The sequence below is a fragment of the Lepidochelys kempii genome, chromosome 2 (genome assembly GCF_965140285.1).
Source record: "Lepidochelys kempii isolate rLepKem1 chromosome 2, rLepKem1.hap1, whole genome shotgun sequence".
NCBI classification, from domain to species: domain Eukaryota; kingdom Metazoa; phylum Chordata; order Testudines; family Cheloniidae; genus Lepidochelys; species Lepidochelys kempii.
The window spans coordinates 59,574,486-59,600,324 of NC_136381.1; the positions used below are offsets into that span (position 1 = coordinate 59,574,486).

Sequence of the window (25,839 nt, forward strand, 5' to 3'; positions counted from 1 at the left end):
CAGTATGCTTTACTTGCCTGAGACTCATGTCTTAATTCATCTTGTGCTAAGTGGCAGAAAATATTTTCTATACAAAGATCGAGGATCCCTGCTGACGGAGTTTAGTTGCTCCATTTATTACGTTGAGTGGAATGGCTGGTTTGATATACCTTTTAAGTCAGTGTAATGCTGATACATTTTGAAAGGAAATGATTTAGAGATTTTAACTGTATGTTGTTATCTGAATTGTAACAATGCTCACAGCATTGTTTCTTCCTGAGGGAATAACTGAATTTGAAAAAAGGTTATAAACACATAGAAATGTTTCGTGTGTGCTTATGGAGAAAAGAAAAAAAATTAGCTGAACAGGTGGAGGTAGGCTGGAGTGCACAGGAGAGAGTGAGCAGGGCCTCTGCTGCATGCTGCACCCTTTTTGGAAGCCATTCTGCCCTTGTCCCATGGGGTCTGGTCTCCAGGAATATGAGGGAATGGGAAGGGGCAGGGTCTGGAAGCAGCTGTTACACCTGCAGCGCTCCCCTAGTCACCTCTGCTCTGAGCATAATTAAAATGTGCTATTCACCTGCATTAGCCTTTGGGAGGGAGGTGTTGCATAGCCATGTTCATTGTAAGGGTATCTGAGTATAGATTCTCCTGTGGAAAATATCTGCTATCTGGTGTGACCATAGTGAAGAAAAATGATCTTCAGAAGTATTTTTATGAGCTGCTGGGGTCATAATCTCTGGCCATAGTGATACAGCAGCATACCTATAGTATGTGGGGGAACTCCATCATAGGCAAGGGAATCATCCCAAATATGCCTCCAAGTGTATGATGAAGTTTTAACAACGGGCTCCTATGAGCCCCTGAGAGACCACTCCAGTATAGTATTATCCCAGCCATGTCAATGGGATTACTTGTGTATTCAGCTTGCTTCTGTAGGGGGAACAGCATCTGCATCCCCATGTCTGTCTCCTCCGCTTTGAACAGTCCTGGTTGAAAAATATCAGACAATATTTAATATAATATATATAGACATTAAATATTGTATTTTGACATCAAAACAGAGTTTTTGCCTTATTGAAATTAAACAGCTCAATAGTTCTGTATCAAAATTTTTCAACATTTTTCAGAGTAACAGCCGTGTTAGTCTGTATTCGCAAAAAGAAAAGGAGTACTTGTGGCACCTTAGAGACTAACCAATTTATTAGAGCATAAGCTTTCGTGAGCTACAGCTCACTTCCTCAGATGCATATCGTGGAAACTGCAGCAGGCTTTATATATACACAGAGAATATGAAACAATACCTCCTCCCACCCCACTGTCCTGCTGGTAATAGCTTATCTAAAGTGATCATCAGGTGGGCCATTTCCAGCACAAATCCAGGTTTTCTCACCCTCCACCCCCCCACCCCCCCATTTTGTGAATTTGTGTGAGTGAATTTGTGTGTGGGGGGGTGGAGGGTGAGAAAACCTGGATTTGTGCTGGAAATGGCCCACCTGATGATCACTTTAGATAAGCTATTACCAGCAGGACAGTGGGGTGGGAGGAGGTATTGTTTCATATTCTCTGTGTATATATAAAGCCTGCTGCAGTTTCCACGATATGCATCTGAGGAAGTGAGCTGTAGCTCACGAAAGCTTATGCTCTAATAAATTGGTTAGTCTCTAAGGTGCCACAAGTACTCCTTTTCTTCTTTCAACATTTTTGTTTCACAAGGACTTTTGAAATTTTGGCTTTTCATTTAGATTTTGGATGAAAAAAATTGAAATGTTGTAATTTCCTTTGGAATGGAAATTTTGTTTTCCAGCCAGCTCCAGTTATCAGTATGCTGCCATGTTACCGTGTGCTTTATTAACTCCAGTCTTGTAGAAAATTGTCTCCAGAAGCAAAGTTTTAATCAGGGAAGCATGAACTTCACAGCATGGACTTCACAATGGCACCATTTAAAAGTGAATATATTACACACATATCCATAAAGAATAGATGATGATGTCGTGTAGCATTATTTTCTATTAATATCCTTCTCCCTCATTTCCAGCTAATTCTCACATACAGGCCAAATTGTGAATGGCCCATTACAGTTGGCCCATGGTATACAAAATTGCAGTACTTGTGCACAGCAGCTACTCCATGCTAACAACTCCTGGGACACGAGCCACCAGAAAAGGGGTAAGGCAATGGCCCCATCCCCCTCAGCAATGGCTCAGACTCCTAAAGAGTGATGCAGGGAGCAGGCTTTCTCTGTGAATCAGGGAGCTCTGGGAGTCATTATACTTCTCTGAGCGTAGTGTGACTCCATACAACTTCAAACAGAGGGCAATAAATAGCTGCCATAATCATGCCCTAAATAGAAAAGGCAGCTAATTTTTGTAGATTCAATTTTTGATTTCAGTGAGAGCTATGCAGAAGACATTATAAAAAGTAGATGAGTTATATGGTCAACACAAATAGAGAGTGGCTCCATAAATGGCTTCCTCATTATGCCTTTTCAAGATGGTCAGTGCTTTGGAAAAGAGCCTTAATCTATATTTGTGTAATAATACACAGATTCAAAACTAGCTCTTCTACCACAAGGAAGGAGATAATATTATTATTTTATAACATAGGTATTTAGTTGGTGACCTGAGAAGTTTAAAGATAACCCGCAAATATAAACAACTATAAAGATTAGGGTTTTGAGGCTAAGAGACACATTCAGTACATAATTAATTTAAATTAAAAAAATCATCTAAATATTGTAATATTCTTCTCTGTACCACTGGATGCTCCCCTTCCAAGTAATATTTCAGTGTCCATGCTGTGACTTTACACAAGCCACAGAACCCTGTGGGAGCAAAGAGGCAGCCTTCAAAGGTTAGGTAAACTCAAATATTCTGCAAAAATGAATGAATAACTTTTAGGTTTTATTTAAAAATGAAAACTGTCCCAAATTGCTTATTTTTGCAGAAAGTGTGGATTTACCTAATCTCTGTAAGACAAGTCCATGTTCCCAAGGAGTTCTATGTAGTGCAGGTGGCAGTGAAGGGACAGTCTTCTCAACTTTCTTTGTATACTACTTATACTACTCATATAATAGTGCTACCATGTTCCCAGAACTGTTGGATCTCTCTCTAGCAGAGATGGGCTGGGAAGGTAGAGCTCAGATAACACTTTGGAGATAACATTAGTGTTAAGCTATGGTTCAGGTTTTGGATTAGAGGCAAAATCAGGGCTAGGATTTGGATTAGATAGTGCCAAATTCTCATGAGCAAATTTTGGTCCACAACAGGACCAGAAATCTCCTGGGACCAGATGTCTTTACAAGATTTCTTTCATCTTGGGACGAGGTTTCAGCCTCATCCAAACTGAATCTGAAACACTATTACCTTTTGGGGATTTTTTTATTAATGCTGAATCAAAACCATAAGTGTAGGTTCAGATCCAGGGGTTCAGATTTGAAACCCCAGAAATTCTGAGGGTTCAGATTGGAGGTACTGGTTTTAGTCCATCCCTAATCTCTGCTGATCCGGGTATGGAAAAATAATATCTGCTAAGAAAATGTTAACAAGTCTTGTGACAGAGTTGTGTATATATATATATATATACACACCATTCTAAAACCCAAAAGATATCCTTGGAAACCCGCTAAAGTTAATTTCTCTACCTTTTATGTTCTTGAACAAATTTTTGTTGCTGGATAGTGGAAAATTTTAGGGTTTCTACTAGATGACCTTGACAATCACATTAAGAGGCCATCTCCAAAAACATGATCTTGTATATCCTGTCATTAGTTGGACTTTTTTAGTGCTGTGCAAATGATGACGTTTTGGAGGCAACCGGTGAGGTCAATGCCAGAATTATAGCCTGGCTGGTGATATCTTTATGTACTTTCTTTGAGCTTCTTAGGGTTAGCCATCCAATTTGTTTTCATAAAGGTATTTTTTTAATACACAGATATTCTATCAGTTATGCAGGATAGGAAATCTGTGAAGAGCGTACATATTTCATTTTTTGCACTTGTTTCCTGATAAAAAATTGTTGTTTAAAAAAAAAATTATTTATTTTTATATCTAAAGTGAACGCCTCACTCTAGTTGAATCAAGAAACCTCCCCAGTCAAGGCTGTGCATCATTGCAACCCTCCCTGGCCATGGACAGCTGGATGGGATTGCAGTAAAAGGCCATCATGGCTCCTCCTAGCTTGATGTTGAAATAGATGTTGTTTCACAGCAACTTATTCTTTAGAGATTCACCTTTAGAACCTGTCAGAAAATTTCATGTGGGAATTTTCCGATTTTTCCAAATGGAAACATTTTGCTGAGATGACTCAATTAAATGAAGTTCCAATAACGCACTGCCTGGTTTTCTGCCAGCTTTCCTGCCTGGCTCCTTGGCAGCCCACTTGCTGGACTGCCTTGGAAGCAGGGACTGGAGGACTTCCAGGATCTTCTGTTCTGGGGCAGCCCACCAGGTAGACTGCCTCAGAGGTGGAGTTCCATTCCTTTTCAAGGAGAATTTCAAAATTTTAGATTTTTTTTTCCAAATCAGAAGGTGCAAGAACATTGTAATAGACAATTATGGAGTAACTTGTCTACTAGGTTACTCACCCCCATCAGTTAGTAATTGGCTTATATCCTGAAGCATGAAGGCTTATCTCTTGTCTAAAAGGCACAGGATGTTTGATGCATCTTGCCAGTAAAATATATTTAGAGGAGCTTGGAACTTGTACAATATACAGTATCTCTAAAATACATTTGAAATTTTAGGCAGCATTCCCATCTCTAATGGAATGGAGGGTACATTGTTATTTTTATCTCTACTGTACACTATTTCTGCTTACGATTAAACCTTCTTCAGAGTTACTAACCATACATAATACAGCTGCTGAGTAGTGTTGCTGCACTTCAGCATGCTGTATGTAGCTGTATTTCAGTGATGGAATTGGAGCTGGGCAAACACTGCAAAAATATTTTCCTTAAATAACTCTGCACTTTCAGAGAACTGTTTGCAGTCCATCCAGAGGGGCAAAAAGGTTGAAGAAATATAAATAATGAATAAATTTGATGAAATCATTGTGCTGTTGCTGAAAAAGGGGCTCAATTCATTGCATAAATTATTCAGAGTGAATTATTTGTTTGGCTCTGGTTGATATATACTGAATGGGGCAAATTCTGCTAATTTCTGGAGTTATTCCATTGACTTTAATGGTTACAAATTCTACTCAGAGTTTATGGTCTAATTAAGAGAGATTAAACAAGTGAGTGTGACAATTGGAGAGAAGGAGGAAAGAGAAGAAAGGAATGTATAGATTTATTGCAGGTGAAGATTGAGAACTGCTGTTAGTCTCTCACTTTCATGAGCTTTAAATTCGTTCACTTCAAAAAAGAAAATGAATGGAAAAAGTGTACATCATGTACCAAAAGGCTGTTCCGTTTAATTAGAATATTGCAGGTAAGATAAAGCCTGATAGACTAATAAGATAACATGGGCTATGTAGAATTGAGTCTGATGGTAACAGTAACATACTTGTTTATTTATTCAAGGATCAAACAAATGAGCAATGTGTCAGCAAGAAATTGCTTAGTATTTAGAAAAAAATGTAGTATTTAATGGCTTCAGGAACACTGCATGTTTCTAAAATGCCAAATCAGTTTGGAGAGATTAAAAGCCTTCTGGGCATGTCATGATCTCTTTGTAAGACTCACGGCATCACATAGTCTAAGTTGTAAGTAACAAGAAATTTGGCAAAGTATAATTATTTTTAATCAGGGTTCCATAAATAATAAAGATGTTCTGTTTAAAGAAAAGAAGTTAAGAACTCCAATAAGTCTATTTAATCAATTTGCAGTGTAAAAGCATTCCGGTCTCCTGTATAGGCAGTACTTAGCCAGAGGGCTAAATTCGGCTGTTGGGCCTATAATGAGGATCTCAGATAAACAGGCTTCTTTTTTTCCACAAGAATGTGCCCTTTCATCAGTCACATCTTTCAAATCATAAGATGAAAACGTACAAGTTAGTTGGATTTAATCAGGCATATTTGGTAACCTTTTTGTATTTTTTGACCTGTGAGATGGTATATGGATTTGGGGCTCTCTCTGGGTAGGTGATATGCTATATGAATAAGCTGTTGAATCAGACATGTTTATTGTAGGAGAAGCTAGTAGCATAGCCTGTAGTTAAGGTTACCTAACCCTTTCCAGTATAAGACCCTGTTTTTCAGTTGCTTGTTACTTTGCCAAACTTTAACTATTTGGATTAAAACTTTCTATATCTGGTGTCTGCATTGGGATTCATTTTTTCTGGACAGCTTCAGCATCCAAAGTTTTCAGGGGATGAGTCAGGGTTTCCATGGAAAATAGTTTGTGATCTTGTAATTAAGGACTATATCATAATGCACATGTGCAAGGGGCCAAATTAAGGTTGCATAGGCAAGTTTAATTCTGACATTTCAAAATTTTTGAGATTTTGACTTTGTAACCTTAATATTCTTTTATTACAGTTTTTAATGAAAATGCAGCTATTAGTATGATGATTTGATTATGTATTGCCTTATGTTGTTTTATATTTATGTGGTCACAATTGGTTATATTTTTGTACTTATATTTTAAACTTTGTAAAATGTTAATACAAAGGATATAAAAAAATACAAGAAACATTTTCAAAATGATTACAGAATCAAATATCTATCTGAAATACTCTACACAAAATGCATAATCTGATCTGAAAGAATTAGAAAACAAAGCTTTCTCACATTTTACTTATCTATCAACCCCAATGTCCAGTGTGTAGATCCCACCCCTTGAAGATTATAGAAGCTGTTATTTTGAAGACTTTTGGGTGCCAAAACTTCCTCCGTAAAAGGCATATAACCTACATTCTATATCTGTGAATGTCCTCTCCTAAGCCCAATGAAGCATGTACACCTGGCTCCTTGGCACTAACAGAATGGAAACTAAACATTTAAACATGCTCCAGTTAAAATGTTTTGATAACTTTTCTGATCTTCTGAAATCCATCCAGAAGGAACTCAGTTTTTAGTGAAGATAAAACTCTGGGCTTTCAGCAACAAAAGCACAAATCCTTACCACTTGTGCTAAAGTGATAAACTTTACCATCAGTTCTTACCATTGGAGCTATAATGGTAAATTTACTTCACTAACTGCTGGAAAGCAGCAGGCTATTATTTTCTATGTGGGCCAGCTGCTAGAGGGACATATGTCCCCATGACCTTAACCAGTGTATTACATGTACTAACAGATGTAATCCACCTTCATGTTCCCATAGAAGGGATCTGAACTAGTCAGCAGTTAAGATTGGCATTGCCTTTTTCCTCTTTTTCCACAAGGACCTGATTTTCTGCTCCTTGTGGATCTGAGTGGCAACATTAGGGGCCTAGAGGAAAAAAGGATCTTTTATCTCACCATCTGTTGCCAGGTTCCAAAGGGTATTTAAATGACTGAGACTGGCCTGAGCCTCACACATTCCAAACTTGAACCCTCAGCTTAGTCCTCTGAGCAATCACGAAACCACCCTTTGTATTCATTGCAGTAGAGACCTTTGTCTTAAAGTTTATCAGTTTGTACCAACAACAGTCCCTGACTTTGTGGAAACACACTTCGACATTCTACTTGAAACAAGACCTTTCACTACCTTCACTTTCTTGGAACTGCATGATGTCAAGTGGAAGTTTCATTCCTAAGATGTTAGAAGAATGATTAAGTACTAGCTCAAAAGGATAAGTCCTTCCAGAAAATGAGGATGATTTTTGTTCTCTATGGCAGGCACAGAAGTCTCAAAGTCTCTAAAGCTGGCATATTTGATTGGGTCAAGTTCTGATATAAATAGACTGGATAAATAGAAATCGTATAATTAAGATATGCTCTACAAGATACATAGCAACAACGTGCACATCTCATGTAGAAACCTTCAAGACCAAATTTTCATTAAGAAAGTTAAAGTATGATTTGTTGGATCCTGAAAGCTTTAGTGTCCTACTAATTCTCTCTCTCTACCTTCCCTGCCCGATGTTGTTCTACTACTGAATGGTTGTGTGGCCTAGGGGGAATAGAGTACAGGACTGGAATTCATAAGTCCATGGGTTCTCTTCCTGATGCTAACTGGCCTGTTGGATGACTTTGCCATTCTGTACCTCAGGGTTCTCTTCTGTAAGATGGGGATAATGGTACTGACTTCCTTTGTAAAGCACTTTTGTGATCTACTGATGAAAAGAGCTATAGAAGAGCAAACTATTGTTTATTATTAATTCCCAGTAGCTGTTCAGATCCAAGACAGTGTCACCTCATCTACCTGGTGGAGGACAAATTACCTAGCAGCCATCTAGATTGATGGACGAGTATAGTATGAGACATATATAGTAACAAAACTGTCCTATGCAAAAGGAGTGCTTTTAAATAAATCATAATAATGTATTAAATGTAAGTTGGCTAACTGTACCGAATATACAGAATATTATTCTTAAGCACTACATGTTGAAACTAAGTCCCAGATCCACAAAGATATTTATATGCCTAATTTCCATTGAAATGAATGAAAACTAGGAGCCTATACTTTTGCAGGTCTGGGCCTAAATTACATGCGTACATTTGGTCAGTTATAGACATGTAAGTTGGGTGCAATTTTCTTGTTGAAAATTTCACTCATCTGTGAACATAATGGAATGAATATTGTCCAGTTGTCTAATGTGATGAAGGACTGCACCTACAGCATTGCAAAACTTGCTTTTGAATGTGGAGTGTCACAAGCTAACATCCTGGGCTCTAGATTCAAAAGGAATGTAGGTATGATGGCACTGAGCATTACCATGCCTAGCTGTTAGGTGCTTAGAAAATCACTGGGATTCACAAAGCCTGAGTTTGGCACATAGACTGCCCATACAGTGAACGGGGAGATATAGGCACCTCAGAATAGGATTCCAAAAGCCAGCATGCTATGTGGCTCCTTGCGTAAACTAGCCAATGGGAGATGCTAAAGTAAGGGGTATGTACTAATTCCTGCTCTTGTCTTGGAGATAGTTGCTTAAATCTGGGCTGCTGGGAGGCTCCACATTCTGCATGGGATTCTCAGATGCAAACCCTCTCTTGGCATTAGGTGTCCATGACATTTTAGCAAGAAGGCTGGCAGGGGTTGGGGAGGAAGACCTCCCTCAGAACTTTTAGCCCAGTGATTAAGGTACTCATCTAGATGCTGGAGACCTCTGGTTCATGTCCTCCTCTGCATCTGATCAGACAAAGGGATTTGAACTGGGATCTGAACCTCTGGGCTATAGGATAGTCTGATGTGGGGAATCCCTCAGTCTCTCCTGTTGTGCCTGTGTTCCTGTTGTGTGTGTTCCATTGTGGATAACTCATGAAAGAATATTGGGTGAGAGAAGAGAGTGTGCATGTAAGCGTGAGAATGAGTCTATAGTCTGGTGGTTGGAGCATTCATGTGGGGGATCCAGCTCCTCTCCTCTAATGACTTATGTTTTTAATTATTTAGCCACAGTGGAAAAGCTTCAACGGGAGAAACTGGGGGAGTCCCCTCATTAAAACATCCTAGAGCCCAGTGACTTGGGCATTCACGTGAGAGGTGGCAGATCCCAGTTCAAATGCCTTCTCCCTCTGAGGTGGAGTGGGTGGTCTCCCACATTCAATGTGAGTACCCTAACCGGTGGTCTAAAAGTTATAAGGGAGATGCTCCTTCTCTCCTCCCACCAGCTGCTGCTTTGGGTAAGCTCGCCTATAGGGGCCCCAGCCTGTGGGCAAGCTCTGAACACCCTTTCCACATTGGGTCTGGCAGGCAAGAGAGACGGAAGGACACCTATCTTCTCCTGGTTCATGCATCACACTGGGGCTTAGGCATCCAAACTTCTGGCATGGGGCTGCAGTGTACACGCTCAGAGGAAGAACCGTAGGTGCCTAGGCAACTTGCACTGCAAAAATATAGTCTCTGGGCATTTTTAGGCCCCTACAGGTTTTGGAAGTGGCTGAGTGAGGGTTTTGTGAATTCTAGTGGGGCCTGATTCTGGAATTTAGACACCTAAGTGGCAGGTAGGTGCCTATGTCCTTTGGTAAATCAATCCCCAATTTCCTGTTCTGCAGCATATTTTTTAAATATAAAGAATTATTGAAAAGCATGTTTATTACTAATGCATGACTTAGCATGATCTGATGTATTGTTTTTCTCTTGTATTTTTGTAGCCATCATGTATGTAATGGGAGCACTTGGTCCTGCCGCAGGTTATTTACTAGGAGGAGTTCTTATTGGTTTTTATGTTGATCCTAGAACAACTGTTTATATTGACCAGAGTGACCCTCGATTCATTGGAAACTGGTAAGAATCAACTGTTTTTCAACACTGACTATGAGTTATCAGTGGTACAGGTCCCAATCATTCGTTGGGAAATATGAGATATCTCGACTGCCTGTTGAAATATGTAGAAAGGAAGCCAGGAGAGAGACCGTAGCTAACAGTTACTGGATCGCCGTAGGATTCAGCAGTACAGACCTAGCAGGCAGGAAAGGTTTGCTATTGACAGACACAAACACATACTATTAAATGGATACAATGACACCATCTTCCTACTGCTGCAGGACTCCTTTTGATTGGTGCTCTGCATATGGTACAGGAAAGGTGGGATGAAATACCAGTACTATATAGCACAGCAGCAGCATATCTAGATGTATGGGGTCACTGCTCTCACACCGAGGCAGGATCATGTGGTGATCCAGAGCAGTGCTCTGCCCAGGGAAAAAATAATAGGATCACTTCAAAACATACCAGCCCCATGTGCTCTTGTGAATTGTGCAGATGTGAGTAAAATAGGTATTTTTGTATTAGAACATCTTATTGAATAATTTATTTGTATATTAAAATTAATTATACATTTAAAACTGTGCTAAAGACATTCTCCAACCATTAAGTACTGTACTGTTACACCTCTCAGCTCTTGTATCTCATATGACTGAGGGTATGTCTACACTAGAGTTGGAAGGTGTAAATTCCAACTCAAGGAGACATACGTGGGCTAGGTCTGATAGAGCTAGAGCACTAAAAATAGAAGTCTAGTTGCAACAGCATGAGCAGCTAGCTGACCCAAATATGGAGAGGATTGTACTAGCCCCTCCTGCTGCTTGTACCACTCTGACTACACTCTATCTTTAGCAAGCTAACTCAATCTGAGTTAGTGCAGGTATGTCTCAAGCTGGAATTTACACCTTCTAGCGCTAGTACAGACATACTCTTAGTTTGTAACTGGCTGGAACTCACAGAACTAAAGATACAAATCATTAAAATCATTCACCAACAATTGGTGGGTACTTAGCTGCTGCTGCGGTATAACAGTTGTCATGATTATGGAATATGTCTGGGAACATAATGACTTGGTGAGCATGTGGGATTTCCTTGGAAATGCCACCATGAGCAGTCAGGTTCTGAAGCGAGTGTATCAGGCTTTGGCTGGCCTTCCCAAAGCAGTTCATAAGTCTGACTTGAAATTGTCATGAAGGCCTCAAATAAGTGGTCTTTGAAGATTTTGTAGTCCATTATTTCACATGGGAGTATACACTTCGCATCTGAGCAACTGGTTTCCTTGCTGGTTCAGTTCAGTAGATACTGCAGTATCTTTGAATCATTTTGTTGGTTCATATAAGTTAGAGATGAAGTGGCATGCCTATGTTTTACTGTTGCCAGATCCTTGATGCAGTTCCTCTCTGATTCTCAGCTCCAACTTGGAGGTTTAGATTCATAGATTTATAGATACTAAGGTCAGAAGGGACCATTATGATCATCTAGTCTGACCTCCTGCACAACGCAGGCCACAGAATCTCACCCACCCACTCCTGCGAAAAACCTCACCTATGTCTGAGCTATTGAAGTCCTCAAATTGTGGTTTAAAGACTTCAAGGAGCAGAGAATCCTCCAGCAAGTGACCCGTGCTCCATGCTAGAGAGGAAGGCGAAAAACCTCCAGGGCCTCTTCCAATTTGCCCTGGAGGAAAATTCCTTCCTGACCCCAAATATGGCGATCATCTAAACCCTGAGCATATGGGCAAGATTCACCAGCCAGATACTACAGAAAATTCTTTCCTGGGTAACTCAGATCCCACCCCATCTAATATCCCATCACAGGCCATTAGGCCTATTTACCATGAATATTTAAAGATCAATTAATTACCAAAATCATGTTATCCCATCATACCATCTCCTCCATAAACTTATCGAGTTTACTCTTAAAGCCAGATAGATTTTTTTGCCCCCACTGCTTCCCTTGGAAGGCTATTCCTTCTGGCTCAGGTCAAAGCCTCAGCCAATAGATCAACAACTCTCAAATGTCCTCAGCATCAGTCTTGGACTTCCTGAGATCTATTCTCACTACAAACACTATGTCACCATTTCCAGCAGGCCAAACCAAGTTGGAGCTGTGGTACAACCTGGTTAATACTTTCTGCTATATGACTGTAGCCATATCTTGGGTGTGTATATACCTAATTCTGACAACCCCTTCCTCCACAAATTAGTCTTGAAATTATTCCTTCTCTGGAATGTAGTAAAGCCCTTAGAAGATCCATTCAGGTTTTTTGTTTTATTAGTTTAAATCCAGTGAAACAATGTTCAAGACAATGATCTTTAAATGGCTGTTAGACTGAATTTTCACTGTAGTGGACTAGAAATCCATACTCCTGAGTTCTATGTCAGTCATTCACTGTGTGACCTTGGGCTTAACCAGTCTGTCTTAGTTTTACTATTTACTTACTTCACAGAGGTGTTCTCTGGGTTAATTTTGTGATCAAAAAGTGCTTTGAGATATTGAGTAAAAGGCATAAGTGCAAAATATGTTTAATTCTTAGCAATTCTTCAGGGCATGTTGAAGCTTATTTGGCCAGAGATATGTCAGAAATGATAGTGAGCCTCAGATTAGTACTTGTCAAATGATTTGCTGGGCATCCAAATGGGTGTATCTGTACTGTATAGTTTTCCAAAGTGGGGCATCATGTATCCACATTAGGCTTATATGTATTATGAAATCTGTTTTTGAGTTGAGTGGAGATTTACTCTGTCTGCCCTGTAGGTGTATATTTTTAAAGAGAAATTTCTATATTAGTTTTTCTGTGTTATCTATTTGTTGACAGGTATCTTTTTCCCAACTATGTGAAAGAAAGTTTTTTTTCTTATTAATGTTGCATTCCATGCCTGTTGCACTGGAATGTTGTTAATATCCGTTCTCCTTTTTTTCTATAACCGTTTTTTTCATTTCCTATTTCTATTCTGAAACATCCCTAGAACATTTTGGTTTCCAATAGTAGGATCTGTCAAAATTACTTACCCTGGACAAGAGAGAGATATTTTCAGAGGGAAATAATTTTAATAGGCTCTCATTCGTCCACCCATTTTACCTACAGAGATGGGGATATTTTGTTATGTCTTTTGTGTTACCATTTTGATGTTAAAAGGAACTGACGTGTAGGGTAAGTATTACATCTATCAGCAGGTATGCTCAAGTCATCCACTGGTGCGGAGGCTTAATGGCTTAAAATATTCAGTTATGAGAGTTCCATCCAAGCCACTTGTTGGAAGCATGAACAAAAGAGCAAAGAGGTATTATAATTATAGAATATGAATTACTGGTAAGTAATGTTCCACAGAACAGGCATAGCATGGACAGCAGCACTGAAATGTCTTCCATATTATTTCACCAATGTGCCTTAATTCTGACCTGGTACCACTTTGAGCAAGAGTGTGTTTCTTTCTACATGCCCATTCATTATTTGGTTGATCCGATGAGACTGCCAAAACATGTGCCATTTGTGATGGTGAAATTGGACTAGGTCACTACTGTTTAGTGCCAAATTTGAACCAAAAATGACATAGAAGTAAAAGGCCAATCCCATATGATCCACCTAGTCCTTCCAGGAACTGCCTAAATCAGTACATAATCCTTAATAAGTAGATTTCCATCTCCAGTCTATCTTGATCTGTTCATGGTATTGCAGATTAGCTGTTTTTCACCCCTTAAATACTGATTCAGGAATATTCCTGTTCAGGACCAGAGGCTGGTCTTTGAACTTTGGCTTCACAAGCTTCTTGACATTTGATTAAGTTTAAATAAACTTCTGTCCTGAAGCATTTACTGAAGTAATTTGCGTTCCAACTTATCCACTGTAGAGAAACACTATTGAAAAAGTAGCTGGCAAATTATTATAAGAGTCTGTAAAAGAATTTGGCCAGCTAGTATTAGGCAATTGTTTCTGAGCAATGTGTGTTTGGTTCTTGATTCTGAACCACTAAAATTAATGGGTGTTTTAAAAACGGACTTTAATGGTGCAGGATCATGTGCTCGTTCCTTTGACACATTCATTAGTCCAGTTGCAGGGAGATCCAAAATGTAGCCATCCATGCCACTAACATCTATTTTATGGGGGTCCAGAAATTTCCCCCAAGGAGGGGAGTGTCATTTGGGCAGATTTTATTTGATTGATTTTCATCTCAAAATTCTAAGCGTTTTGCAGTCCTTATTTCTGAGGTTTGATATTTTTTTTCCAAAGTAGCGATACATTTTAAGATAAGGTTGAAGTTTAAGAAGAGTCACATTTGGGACCTGGCAACCTCAACCGTGTCCCTTGAAGTAATGTACTGTCTGATTGTCTTTCTTTGCTTGTGTTAGAACTGTGAAGTGCCTAAATCCACTTGTCACAGAAACCTAGGGGAAATTATATTAATAATCAAAATAATAATAAGTATGAAGATAATATTGCAGAGTAAATGTAACTATAGGGAGAAAGTGTTGGTTGCCGTGGGTTCTGTTTTTTATTAGAAAAAACAACAACCCTTCCTTTCTTCCTTACAAACATATCTTATGCAGAAATGTAATTTGGTTTAGACATTATGAGGTCAACTGAATCCAGTAAGAGCCCTTCTGAGGACATCTACTGTTCTAACTCTTCATCTGAATTTCAGTAGAAATTCATTTTGCTCAGCTTATTGAATTCTGGGTCGTTTTAATACATCTTTGTAAAATGCATTGAATAAGTTTGATCTTCTAATGCTGCCTTTCATTGTCTGTTCCACGTAAGAAGTTGAAAGGAATTTCTTCTGCACTGTCTGGATCTTTCCTAGCTTCCATTACTTTTGTTTGACCCTAGTACTTGTTAAGATACCTTTTGAGGTGTGCCCCATATCTTTATCCTTCAAAACACTAAAAAATTTTCTATCTCCTGTGTTCTAATTAATGTAAATGTCATTTGCCTATTCATAGATATTTAGGTCAGAAGGGACCTATTCGTTCCTCATTGTTAATATTGAAACTTCTTATCTCTTTAGTCTGTTGTCCAATTCTTTGATATCTATCATGTAAGTACAAGATTACGTACAATGCTGCAGTTGTGTCATCTCTAGCACTTAGTATTTTGCCCACAGACGACTGGTGCCTCATGTGATACAGCATGGCCAGAGGGCAGCAGGAGAGTGTTTTTTTGTTTTTTGTTTTGGAAGCAGAAAAAAATTTTATTTGTGTAACACTTACAAAGAATCACCAAAGAGAATAAAGCAAATTATGCAACAAAACAAAAGCAAACACAAGGTATAACACAGCAGCCTTCAAGAGGGAGAAGTGTTCAGGCTAGCCTGGGCCCAGAGCGGGCGGGCTTCCTCGACACTCGTGGTCTTCCACCCCCTCGAGTTATCTAGTGCCACGCCCAGTGTCAACCGATTATTCCTCTCCTGAGAGTGCCCGACAAGATGGGCACGACTGCGGGGTGGGCGGTTTGGGGTGGGGGGGAGCTGTACACCCACGTGTTATAGGACCCTTCCTAGGTGACAGTGATGACGGCATCCACAGCGGCAGGGGCTGGGGCCTCTTGCTCTTCCCCTCAATCAAAGGGTCAGGCGGAGGGAACCCGACGGGCTCACCAAGCAGAGAACCTCGGACAGCGCCCACCACTCCTCAAAGGCGTCAAGGGAGTCGGTGGATGCCGCCCAGGGGAACTCCGCCCGGATACATGAATGTACTGAGGATCGGAAAACGGCCTTACAATCGCAGGATGCTTCATGAGCCAACCTCCCCTCTCTGGTTTTATAAATGGCTGTTTTAGCTTGGGCTAGGAGGAGGTTAACTAGGAGATCTCGCTATTTTGTGGGGCCACAGATGGGGAGTGTATAGATAAAAAGGTGAGGGGAAAAATGTAGCCAAAAGCGTAATAAAATATTTGTGAGGAGCCAGAAAAGGGGCTGCAATCTGGCACACTCTAAATATACGTGCGCCAGGGTTTCCCTCACGTTGCAAAAAAGGCAAGTATCCGGGATGGGGGTGAAACGCATAAAAAACACGCCCGTGCTCACAACTCCATGAAGGAGCCGCCAACTAATGTCCCCGACGGGCCTCGGGACCAAGGTGGAATACAGGCTAGCCCACCGGGGCCAGCAGGAGAGTGTTTTTTTTTTTTTTTTTTTTTTTGAAGCAGAAAAGAATTTTATTTGTGTAACACTTACAAAAAATCACCAAAGAGGATAAAGCAAAACTATGCAACAAAACAAGAGCAAACAGAAGGTATAACACAGCAGCCTTCAAGAGGGAGAAGTGTTCAGGCTAGCCTGGGCCCAGAGTGGGGGGGCTTCCTCGACATTTGTGGTCTTCCACCCTCCTGAGTTACCTGGTGGCCTAGAGCGGGGGGGCTTCCTCGACACTCGTGGTCTTCCACCCCCTCGAGTTACCTAGTGCCATGCCCAGTGTCACCAATTATTCCTCTCCTGAGAGTGCCCGAAAAGATGGGCGCAGCTGCGGGGTGGGCGGTTTGGGGTGGGGAGGAGTATACCCACGTGTTATAGGACCCCTCCTAGGTGACAATGATGATGGTATCCACAGCGGCAACGGCTGGGGTTGGGGTCTCTTGCACTTCCCCTCAATCAAAGGGTCAGGCGGAGGGAACCAGACGGGGTCACCGAGCAAAGAACATCAGACAGTGCCCACCACTCCTCGAAGGTGTCAAAGGAGTCGGTGGACACCGCCCAGAGGAACTCTGCCCGGATACGTGAATGTACTGAGGATCGGAAAACGGCCCTACAATCGCAGGACGCTTCATTAGCCAATCTCCCCTCTCTGGTTTTATAAACGGCTGTTTTAGCTAGGGCTAGGAGGTTAACCAGGAGATCTCGCGATTTTGTGGGGCCACGGATGGGGAGTGTGTAGATAAAAAGGTGAGGGGAAAAGTGGAGCCAAAAGCATAATAAAATATTTGTGAGGAGCCGAAAAAGGGGCTGCAGTCTGGCACACTCTAAATATACGTGTGCCAGGGTTTCCCTCACATTGCAAAAAGGGCAAGTATCCGGGATGGGGATGAACCGTGTCAAAAACATGCCCGTGCTCACAGCTCCGTGAAGGAGCCGCCAACTAATGTCCCCGATGGGCCTTGGGACCAAGGTGGAATACAGGCTGGCCCACCGGGGCCAGCAGGAGAGTGTTAGAAGGGAGCCTTATGCCCTGTAGAGGGAAGAAAGTTTGCTATAGTTTAATTAAAGCACCTGAAGCCAGTTAGAGCACCTGAAGCCAGTCACCTGATAAAACCCCCCTGCTTTAATCAGACAAGGGAAGGAGTTGAAGCAGAGTGGATTGGTGTTGGAGTAGAGAGCAGTTTGGAGGAGTTGAAGCAGAGTGGATTGGTGTTGGAGCAGAGAGCAGTTTGGAGGGAAGCAGAGGAGATTTGAAGAAGTGCTGTGGTGGGCTAAGAAGACCAAGACCCTAGGTAAAGGGACACCTAGTTTGTGCAGGAAGGGAAGTAGGCCAGGTGTAGGAACCGCTCGTTCAAGTGGTTTACCGTTATCCCTAGGGCCCCTGGGCTGGGACCCGGAGTATAGGGTGGGCCTGGGTCCTTCCCTCTCCACTCCTCTCCTCTAGGACACTAGTGGGGAAGTTAATACCCCAGTTCAGGAGCAGGAAATGGTGTCCTGAACCCTCCCCAAGAAGAGAAAGCGTGAGACCCATCAAAGTAGTGCTGGCAATTTGCCACACTCCCCATTGATCCCCTTGATCGATGCTTTATGTTTTGGTGGGTATGTCTACACTACAGCTGGAACGAGGTTTTCCAGCGTAAGTGGGTAGATGCACTAGCATCGCTCAAGCTAGCGCACTAAAAATAGCAGTGTAGCCAAGGTAGCAGCTTGGGTTAGCCGCCTGCGTAGGTCCCCAGGGATCCGGCAGGGTCATACTCAGGCAGTTACCCCAAGCTGCGCCCCTGCTACTATTTTTAGGGTGCTAGCTCAAGCAAAGTGAGCACGTGTCTGGGAACCCATGCAGGGAGCCTGTTCCCAGCTGCATGTGGACATGCCCTGAGATCCCAAAAGGAATTATTACTGTATTTTGATGCACTGTACTAATTTATTCTCTGTGTGATAGTGCTTCCTAAAACTCCCATTTCTAATGCAAACTTCTCTATGTATCCTATCAGCTGAAAGGAGTGATTTTCTGTTTACCTACTATCAAAACTACATAGCCAAAACCTGCCATCACTTCATGTTTCCTAGCTATTATGAAAGCTGTCTGCATAGTTTTTAGTGCCTGGCTTGTCCTAGCTCTAACCACTCTTGATCCCATTTTGCATGGCACACAAGTCATCACACATACATGTATGTCAGATTAGGCCCAATTTAAAATTATATCCTGTATTTCTCTGTGCATTGCAAAAGGGGGCCGAATGCTGTTTCCTTTATTCATGTAAATAGTCCTGTTGACTTTTGTGACTATTTTCCTATATGTAGTGTATACTATTCGGTTCAGTGTCTTTATGTGAGTGGTGCTGGGTCCCTAGGTGCAGGTGATGAACAGAGATGTGAAATTCAGCCCTACAAACAGTGATTTGAAGTGCAGGGGCCTGACTCTCTTCTCACACTGGTTTTATGCTGGTGTAACACCATTGATTTCAGTGGATCTGCTCTTCATTTACATCCATGTAAGAGGGATCAGAATCAGGACCAAAGACTTCAGTATTTTTTTGAGACACATGTTTTTAGTAGGTTGGAGCAGTTCTGTTGGGCAAATTGTGGACTCCTTTCTTAAGGCTGGACTTCTTTATGGAAACACCCAGGTAGGGGACAGGAAACTTCACAATCTCCCCCTCCCCTCCTCCCCCCCGAATAAACCAGGAGTCCACAAACCCTTTCCCCTTACTGCAGATCTCTTGAGATGAGGAAGGACCTCAAGAGCTTATCCTATATCCCCTGCTCTGGTGCCATATGGCTACCAGCTGGCAGTGTGGGATTCGCCATCTGGCACCTGTCCCTAAAATCCCTTTTTGAGGAAGATTCCCTGCATGGAGGGCGATCCTGGAGAAAGTTAATAAAGCTTATGGGCTCCAGGCAGTGGCAGGCCTTATAGTGTGGCAGGCAGGGGGTGTAACACCCTCCTCTCTCCCAACCCACTGACTTTTAGGTGTATTTGTGGCGCCTTTTCAAGCCAGTAGGTATAATTGAAAGTGGCACTACTGATGACCCATTGTCCCTCTTGGTTCTGCCACTGCTCAAAACCTGGCTCTGCTACTGGCTCCAGGGAGGATGATCTGCATTCCTGCAGCCATTCACCTCCGTCCTACACACTTGATCCTGCAAGATGCCTTCGTCTGATCCAGGGAATGAGACTGTGCTTTTCTATAAATGCTTGATCATACCTGCTGCCTATGGGAAAGCAGAGATCCATCTGTGCATAAGGGAACCCTGGGCTCGGGTCTCCAAAGGTCCATTTTTTAATCTGGCAAAATCCCATTAATTTCAGTGGGAATTTGCCTGAGTGTGAGCTAAGTAAATCTGAATAAAGAGCATCTCCTCAATATTTGGTACGGTATTGTTGAAAGCAATAAACTCTAGAGAGCACAAAAGTGACATTATTGTCATATCAATTGATACTTTCTAGGTAAATTCTTTTAAAATTAAACTGAATGATGGTGGTGTTCTTAATAGATGCTTCCTTTGATTTCATTTTGCATTCAGTACCCCAGAAGAAGCTTTGTGTTGACTCTTCTGTTCTGTTAATATTTTTATTGGTTTTCCAAACATTCGCGTGAAATACGGTTTTCTATCTAGTTACAGAAAGTGATCGCCACATAGTTTTCTTTGCTATTTTTGTTCCACATAATGCATTAGCTCTCAACTGTTACTCGTATTTCCTCACTTTAGGTGGAGTGGATTCCTCCTTTGTGCCATTGCAATGCTCCTTGTGATATTCCCAATGTTTACTTTCCCAAAAAAGCTCCCACCGCGACATAAAAAGAAGAAGAAAAAGAAGATGAGCTCTGATGACATTTCAAGTGATGATGATGTCATGAAAGAGAAAGCCAACAGCAAAAGACAAGTGGATAGTTCAATTCCTGCTTCTATGGGATTTGGAAAGAATGTTAAAGGTAAAGCATATATATTTTTTTAAAGGAGCACATGTACAATAGGGTTTAAGATCGTACACAGGGCTATATTCTGGACCTGCATGAATTTAACTGAGGGCAGAATTTGGCCATATTATACTTGTTGATATTAAAAAGAGATGGATATTTTTGAGGAGAAAAGTTTTAATAGATGGTCTGTTCTTCTAATTATAAAGCACAGTTACGACTGATATACTGAATGGTGAAAGCACAGTAATATGAATACCTTTTCCTTAAATTATCACAGTGTGTTTAATATTTAGCTGCAGAGAGGTGACACATGTGCTTTGTTTTAACAAATGTCTTCTGTGCTGAGAAAAAAATGAATAGTTTTTTTTCTACAGCTTTTTAGCTTGGCTAAACCATATCTATCTATCTATCTTATTAATTTACTTATTTATATGACCTCCATTATCATAGTATCTGAGTGCCTCACAGTCTTTAATGTAAATATATACATCTTCAGTGAAGCCATATTATTCTCATTGGAATAAAGTGCTCCTCTTACTTGTAATAGTCTGTCAAAAATGGAAAAAGGAATCCTTGCTCATCATCTTTTCTTGTGTTGGGGCAATAAGTTGTGGAATATTTTATTATTCCGTATACATTTTCTGCCAGTTCGATATTAAGTTTCTATGGGTCTACTTTCAGAGTGCTATGTTTTTGTCAGGCTCTGAAATCAGGAAATAATAATAATACTCACTAAAGCAAAGGGATCCACCAGTAATTATATTAGACTTACATTTTATTCAATAACACTATTAGTGTAAAGTCTAAACATTGTTGAAATGTAACTGGAAGAAAGGCAATAGTGTCACTTTTTAAAAAATGCGTGAATTTAGAGCTCGTGAAAGAGAGATTGATAGCATAGGCTTAATTAAGTAAGGCATAACGTGGAGTGGTACAGGACAAGATTTCTGCTACAGTTCTGTGAATCCATCTGGGTCTTTATACTATTGCTGTTCTAATTTTGGGCACCTGTGAAGTGGTTGTTAAAGGTGCCAAGTTTGTGGCATTTTTCTGATTAGCACAATGGGAACTATGAAGAGACCATGAAAAGGACCATGAAAGCTCCTGTCATTTGTGCCATTAGACAGAATTTGAACTCCCGACTCTAGAGGTATGTCTGCACAACAGTTAAACGCCCAGAGCTGGTCCATGTCAGCTGACCTGGGCCAGCTGCAGGTGGAGCCTGAGCCTGAATGTCTACACTGCAGTTTTATAGCCCCAGAGCCCAAGTCTTGTGAGCCCGAGTCAGCTGATCTGGGCCAGCTGCAGTTGTTTAATTGCTATGTAGACATAGCCTAGATGTACAGTTAGCACTGGACTGAATGTTACAATTGCTCTTAGTGTTGGTGACAGTCCTGAATTTTGATTACATATTTATAAATAATCTGTTCTTTTAACCATTTTGTTTAGCCATTAGACAAGGGGTTAACCATACTAATGGTATTCTCTAATGTAATTGTAAGGAGCATCCGCCCACATCTGTAATACCTTTCTTTGCAAGGCATTTGCTATCTCTCAGATGTGTATAGTTATAACAGCTGCAAGTCCTGTTAGTCTCTGTGGAAAATTGATAAAATAATGGAAAGTCAAAAGGGCCATAATTGTGTTGTGTGCTGGTTGTCTTGGCAGTACAATAACTGGGTCATAACCAGATGTGCATAGCAAACAAGACAGAGGTACAAGGTCACGTTCTTTAGAACTTCCTTCATTTTGTGTCTCAATCAGAGGTGAGTAGTGATGACACAATGGTGCATTCAGAGAGGCTCAAAAGATAATGGATTCAGAGGCAAATAATTGGATGTAGTTACTTCTCTAGAGACTGCTATCCGCACAGCACTAGTGGCTTTTATTAGGAAAAATTGTTTTCACAAGTTGATGTAGCCAGTTGGATTTCTTTCTTCAGGCATTAGGGGCATGCCATTGGCAGAAGTAATTCTGAGCTCTCTGGCTAGGTCCAGAGTGTGTCACTAGCTTTGGGAGGTCTGGGAAACATGAGCACGTTTCCTGTTATCAGCATGACATGCCCAAGTCTCTCAAACCGCACAATATTTTAAGATGAAGGGCCTGTTCTGTTTGTACAGGCACCTGGCCACAATAAAGAAGAAAAACAAAATAATTTTTTTAGAGAGATCCTTCCAGATACTTACTCTGAGGGAATAACAACCAGTAGTTTCATATTTCCTTCTGTTTCATGTACTCATCCTAACTACATATAACAATGGTACATACTGTATAGGGATCAATTCACAATTTTTTAGTCACTGAAAACATTAGTAAATCACCCCAGTATTGGCTATTGTATTAAAAGTTTTCAGTTCCACCACAAGAGAGATTCACCATGTGGAACGGTTAAGAACTGCACTATATTTTGGAGGTGAGAAAGATGTTGAACAAGTTGAGATTGCTCAAGGAAAAGAGATTTGCCTTAAATCATGATAGCTTTTCAAACAGGATGCCTCGAGTCAGGTGCCTAACCCTTCCCTGTAAAAACAGTGGCAGTACACACCCAAATCCACACAATGGATGGGGAAGCCACATTTAGCCTTTAGCTCAGTGGCTAGGGAACTCCCCCAGGATATGAGAGACCTTTGTTCAATTCCTTCTTCTACCTGATGAGGAGAAGGGATTTGAACATAGGTTTCATAGCTCTCAGGTGAGTGCCTTAATATATGGACTGTGGGATATTCTGATGAGAGGGGGTCTCTCTATCTCTCGAAGCCATTCCACTTTATATAAAAAATATGTATTGGACCAGAGAGACAGTATGACTCTATAGTCCGGTGCTTAAGGCACTCACCTCTGAGAGAGAGGCACTTTTTGAGAATGCCTACTGGATCGGGCCCTGCAGCCAGGATAGGTGTGGGAATGCTGATCTTCACGTGGTTTGAGAGTCCTGCTGGGGCTTAGGTGTGAGGTAGGCACTCAGTGCCTAAATTGAGGCATTGTGCCCAGCAGCATAAATATAGGTGCTCATGGGACTTGAACATAAAAAAATGTAAGCACCAAGGGATTTTGGGAGCCTCCATAACTAGGCAGTAGCCGAGCAGGGGTTTTAAGAGTTTTGGTGGCACCTACATGATGGAGTTAGGAGCAGAAGTCCTTTTGTGGATCTGAGCCCTTGTAAGCAAAACAAAACAAAAAATATGGTAAAGGACAAACATAATTTAAACTCTTGAGGAGAAGTCCAAGCCAGACTCAGAAGAAGAAATAAAAGGAATGGAGTAAAGAGAAAGTTGGGTATAACATATGAAGGAAAATAGAGAGTACTGTACAGTGTAAGTATCTTGGGCCAGAGCAGGTGTATAATATATAAACCAAGGTTTGATCCCATAAGTGCCGATAAATCATGAACACAAACAGATGGACTCATAGTTTTCCTTTTACTATGTAGGTTGCATAGTTTCATTGTATGGCACTGTGCCTGCGTACCCTTCAGCAATTACCTCAGCTAAGCATATTGTACAATTAGATTAATTAACCTGCAGCTGGCATGGTATAGAAGATAAATACTGTACTGAGTTTAAACATTCTATAAACTCCTCAGGTACATCAATTAAGTGGATTTATATCATAATCTCTGCTTTTCTTTCTAAATTATATGTTTTAAATAGAAATGGGCCTGTATCCAGACAGTTCTGAACTTCGGCGTTTACACATCTCCCAGTCCTCTGTTTCATACTGTTTCCAATCACTTTTGCAAAAGAGAATGGCAGCATGCTGATAGTCCATTATATGTGAGGACACAGCAAAATTGCTGGGTTGATCTTGCTAGAGCCAGACTTCAGTCCTGCACCTAGAAAGAGTTCAATTTCGTATTCTATAATGGGCAAATATTTCTCTGCAAAAGTCAGAAGACACTGGAGAAACACGCTACTGGCTCAGTGCCTGAGGTCTTCCATTAAAATAGCAAACGTCAGGAATTCAATAGACACTTGGACTGGGAATCAGGAGATTAGTATCTTAATTAAAACTGTCTTTAGATAGGTTTTTTCCTCAAAGCATTTTATCAAAAAAATCCTATTTAAATTAAAAAAATCCGATTTAATTGATTTTTATCAACCCTGCCCAGGTTCCTTCCCAACAATTTACTTCCCTCTCCCTCAGCTCCTCCGTTACCCCTGACTCCCCCAAGCCTTTGCACTGCTCCTGAGGGGTGCAGGAAATATGGTTCTGTATTGTAGTTTAAATGAATTATTACTCAGAGTTCTGTGTTAATATGCCTAGTAAGGAATCTATTTGTCAAAAAGCATTTCCTCAATCTTTTTTTTATTGTCTGTATTGTTACAGACATAGAATCATAGAATATCAGGGTTGGAAGGGACCTCAGGAGGTCATCTAGTCCAACCCCCTGCTCAAAGCAGGACCAATCCCCAATGCCCATACTTGCTGACAGGCATTTTGAAATAAATGACCAAAAATAATTGAAACTGGTGTGATTATATTGTGGTGTTTTGACAAACAAAATTTGCAGAATTTTAAAATACTGTGCACAGAATTTTTAATTTTTTGTGCAGAATTTCCCCAGGAGTAAATAAAGTAGCTTGTATATATTGCTGTTATAAGGGTGATTTTTTTTTAACAAGTAATGTAACTGATAGAGATTTATTTTGTTTTCTTCCACCTAATCTTTTTACATGGTAAGAGAATGAAAGGGCATCCTTAGAAAAGGACAAAACGGTAGAAGACCGCAAGTTCTTGTTAAACAACAGTCGTCTTATATTTGTGCCGTTGATGTACAATTATGCAAAAATAAGTGCTAATATTTTTGTTTTAAGAAGAAACAGCAGTAGGATTTCAAAAGGTTTCATGACAACTCTGAAGCAAATGACTAGGCTTGTGATAAGCCGTTGTTTATTTACAAAAATAAAGATAATACTTGAAATATTGGACACTTGGATATTGTAGAGACTTTAAGGATCCATTATTTTATACCCACAATTCCAACATATTGTCCTATCTTAAATAATTATTATGACTGGCAAATTTAGCTATTTTCAATTTTTTCGCTTATTGTACCCATTTTGTATAGTTTTTTTTATTCATAATGTAATTAAACTTTATAAAGCTTCTGCCAGACAGAGTTTTGTTTTTGTCATGTTAGGATAGTAGTGAAAACCTAATTTTGGATGTGCATTTTCTTTCCATAGTGGATTTGTTTAATTTGCACTAACTTTATCCTCTGTGCTAGAGAACTGTAGTTTAGTTTCCAGAGAACTGTGGCTCATACTGATATTAAGTTATATAGCTGGAGCCTGAGGCTGTTACGAGATGACTTGCATTGTATAATGTCCAGAAAAAAATCTCTGTTTCAAGCCAATAATTTGGAATAATCAAATTAGAGTTTGCCTCTGAAGAATCTATCACAGGTTTTATAGGAGACCTAAGGTATGGTACAGGACATTTAGCCCTGGTCTACGCTGCGGGGGGATCGATCTAAGTTACGCAACCTCAGCTACGTGAATAATTTAGCTGAAG

General features: G+C 40.6%; 1 protein-coding gene across 1 annotated transcript in view; it reads left to right on the plus strand.

The window, feature by feature from the left end:
* SLCO5A1 (solute carrier organic anion transporter family member 5A1) overlaps positions 1-25,839 on the plus strand; it is a 114,387-nt gene that overhangs the window by 41,795 nt on the left and 46,753 nt on the right. The window contains exons 3-4 of the mRNA XM_073329395.2: positions 10,157-10,289; positions 20,114-20,337. Coding sequence (XP_073185496.1) covers positions 10,157-10,289; positions 20,114-20,337 — 357 coding nt within the window. The remainder of the gene's footprint in view (positions 1-10,156; positions 10,290-20,113; positions 20,338-25,839) is intronic.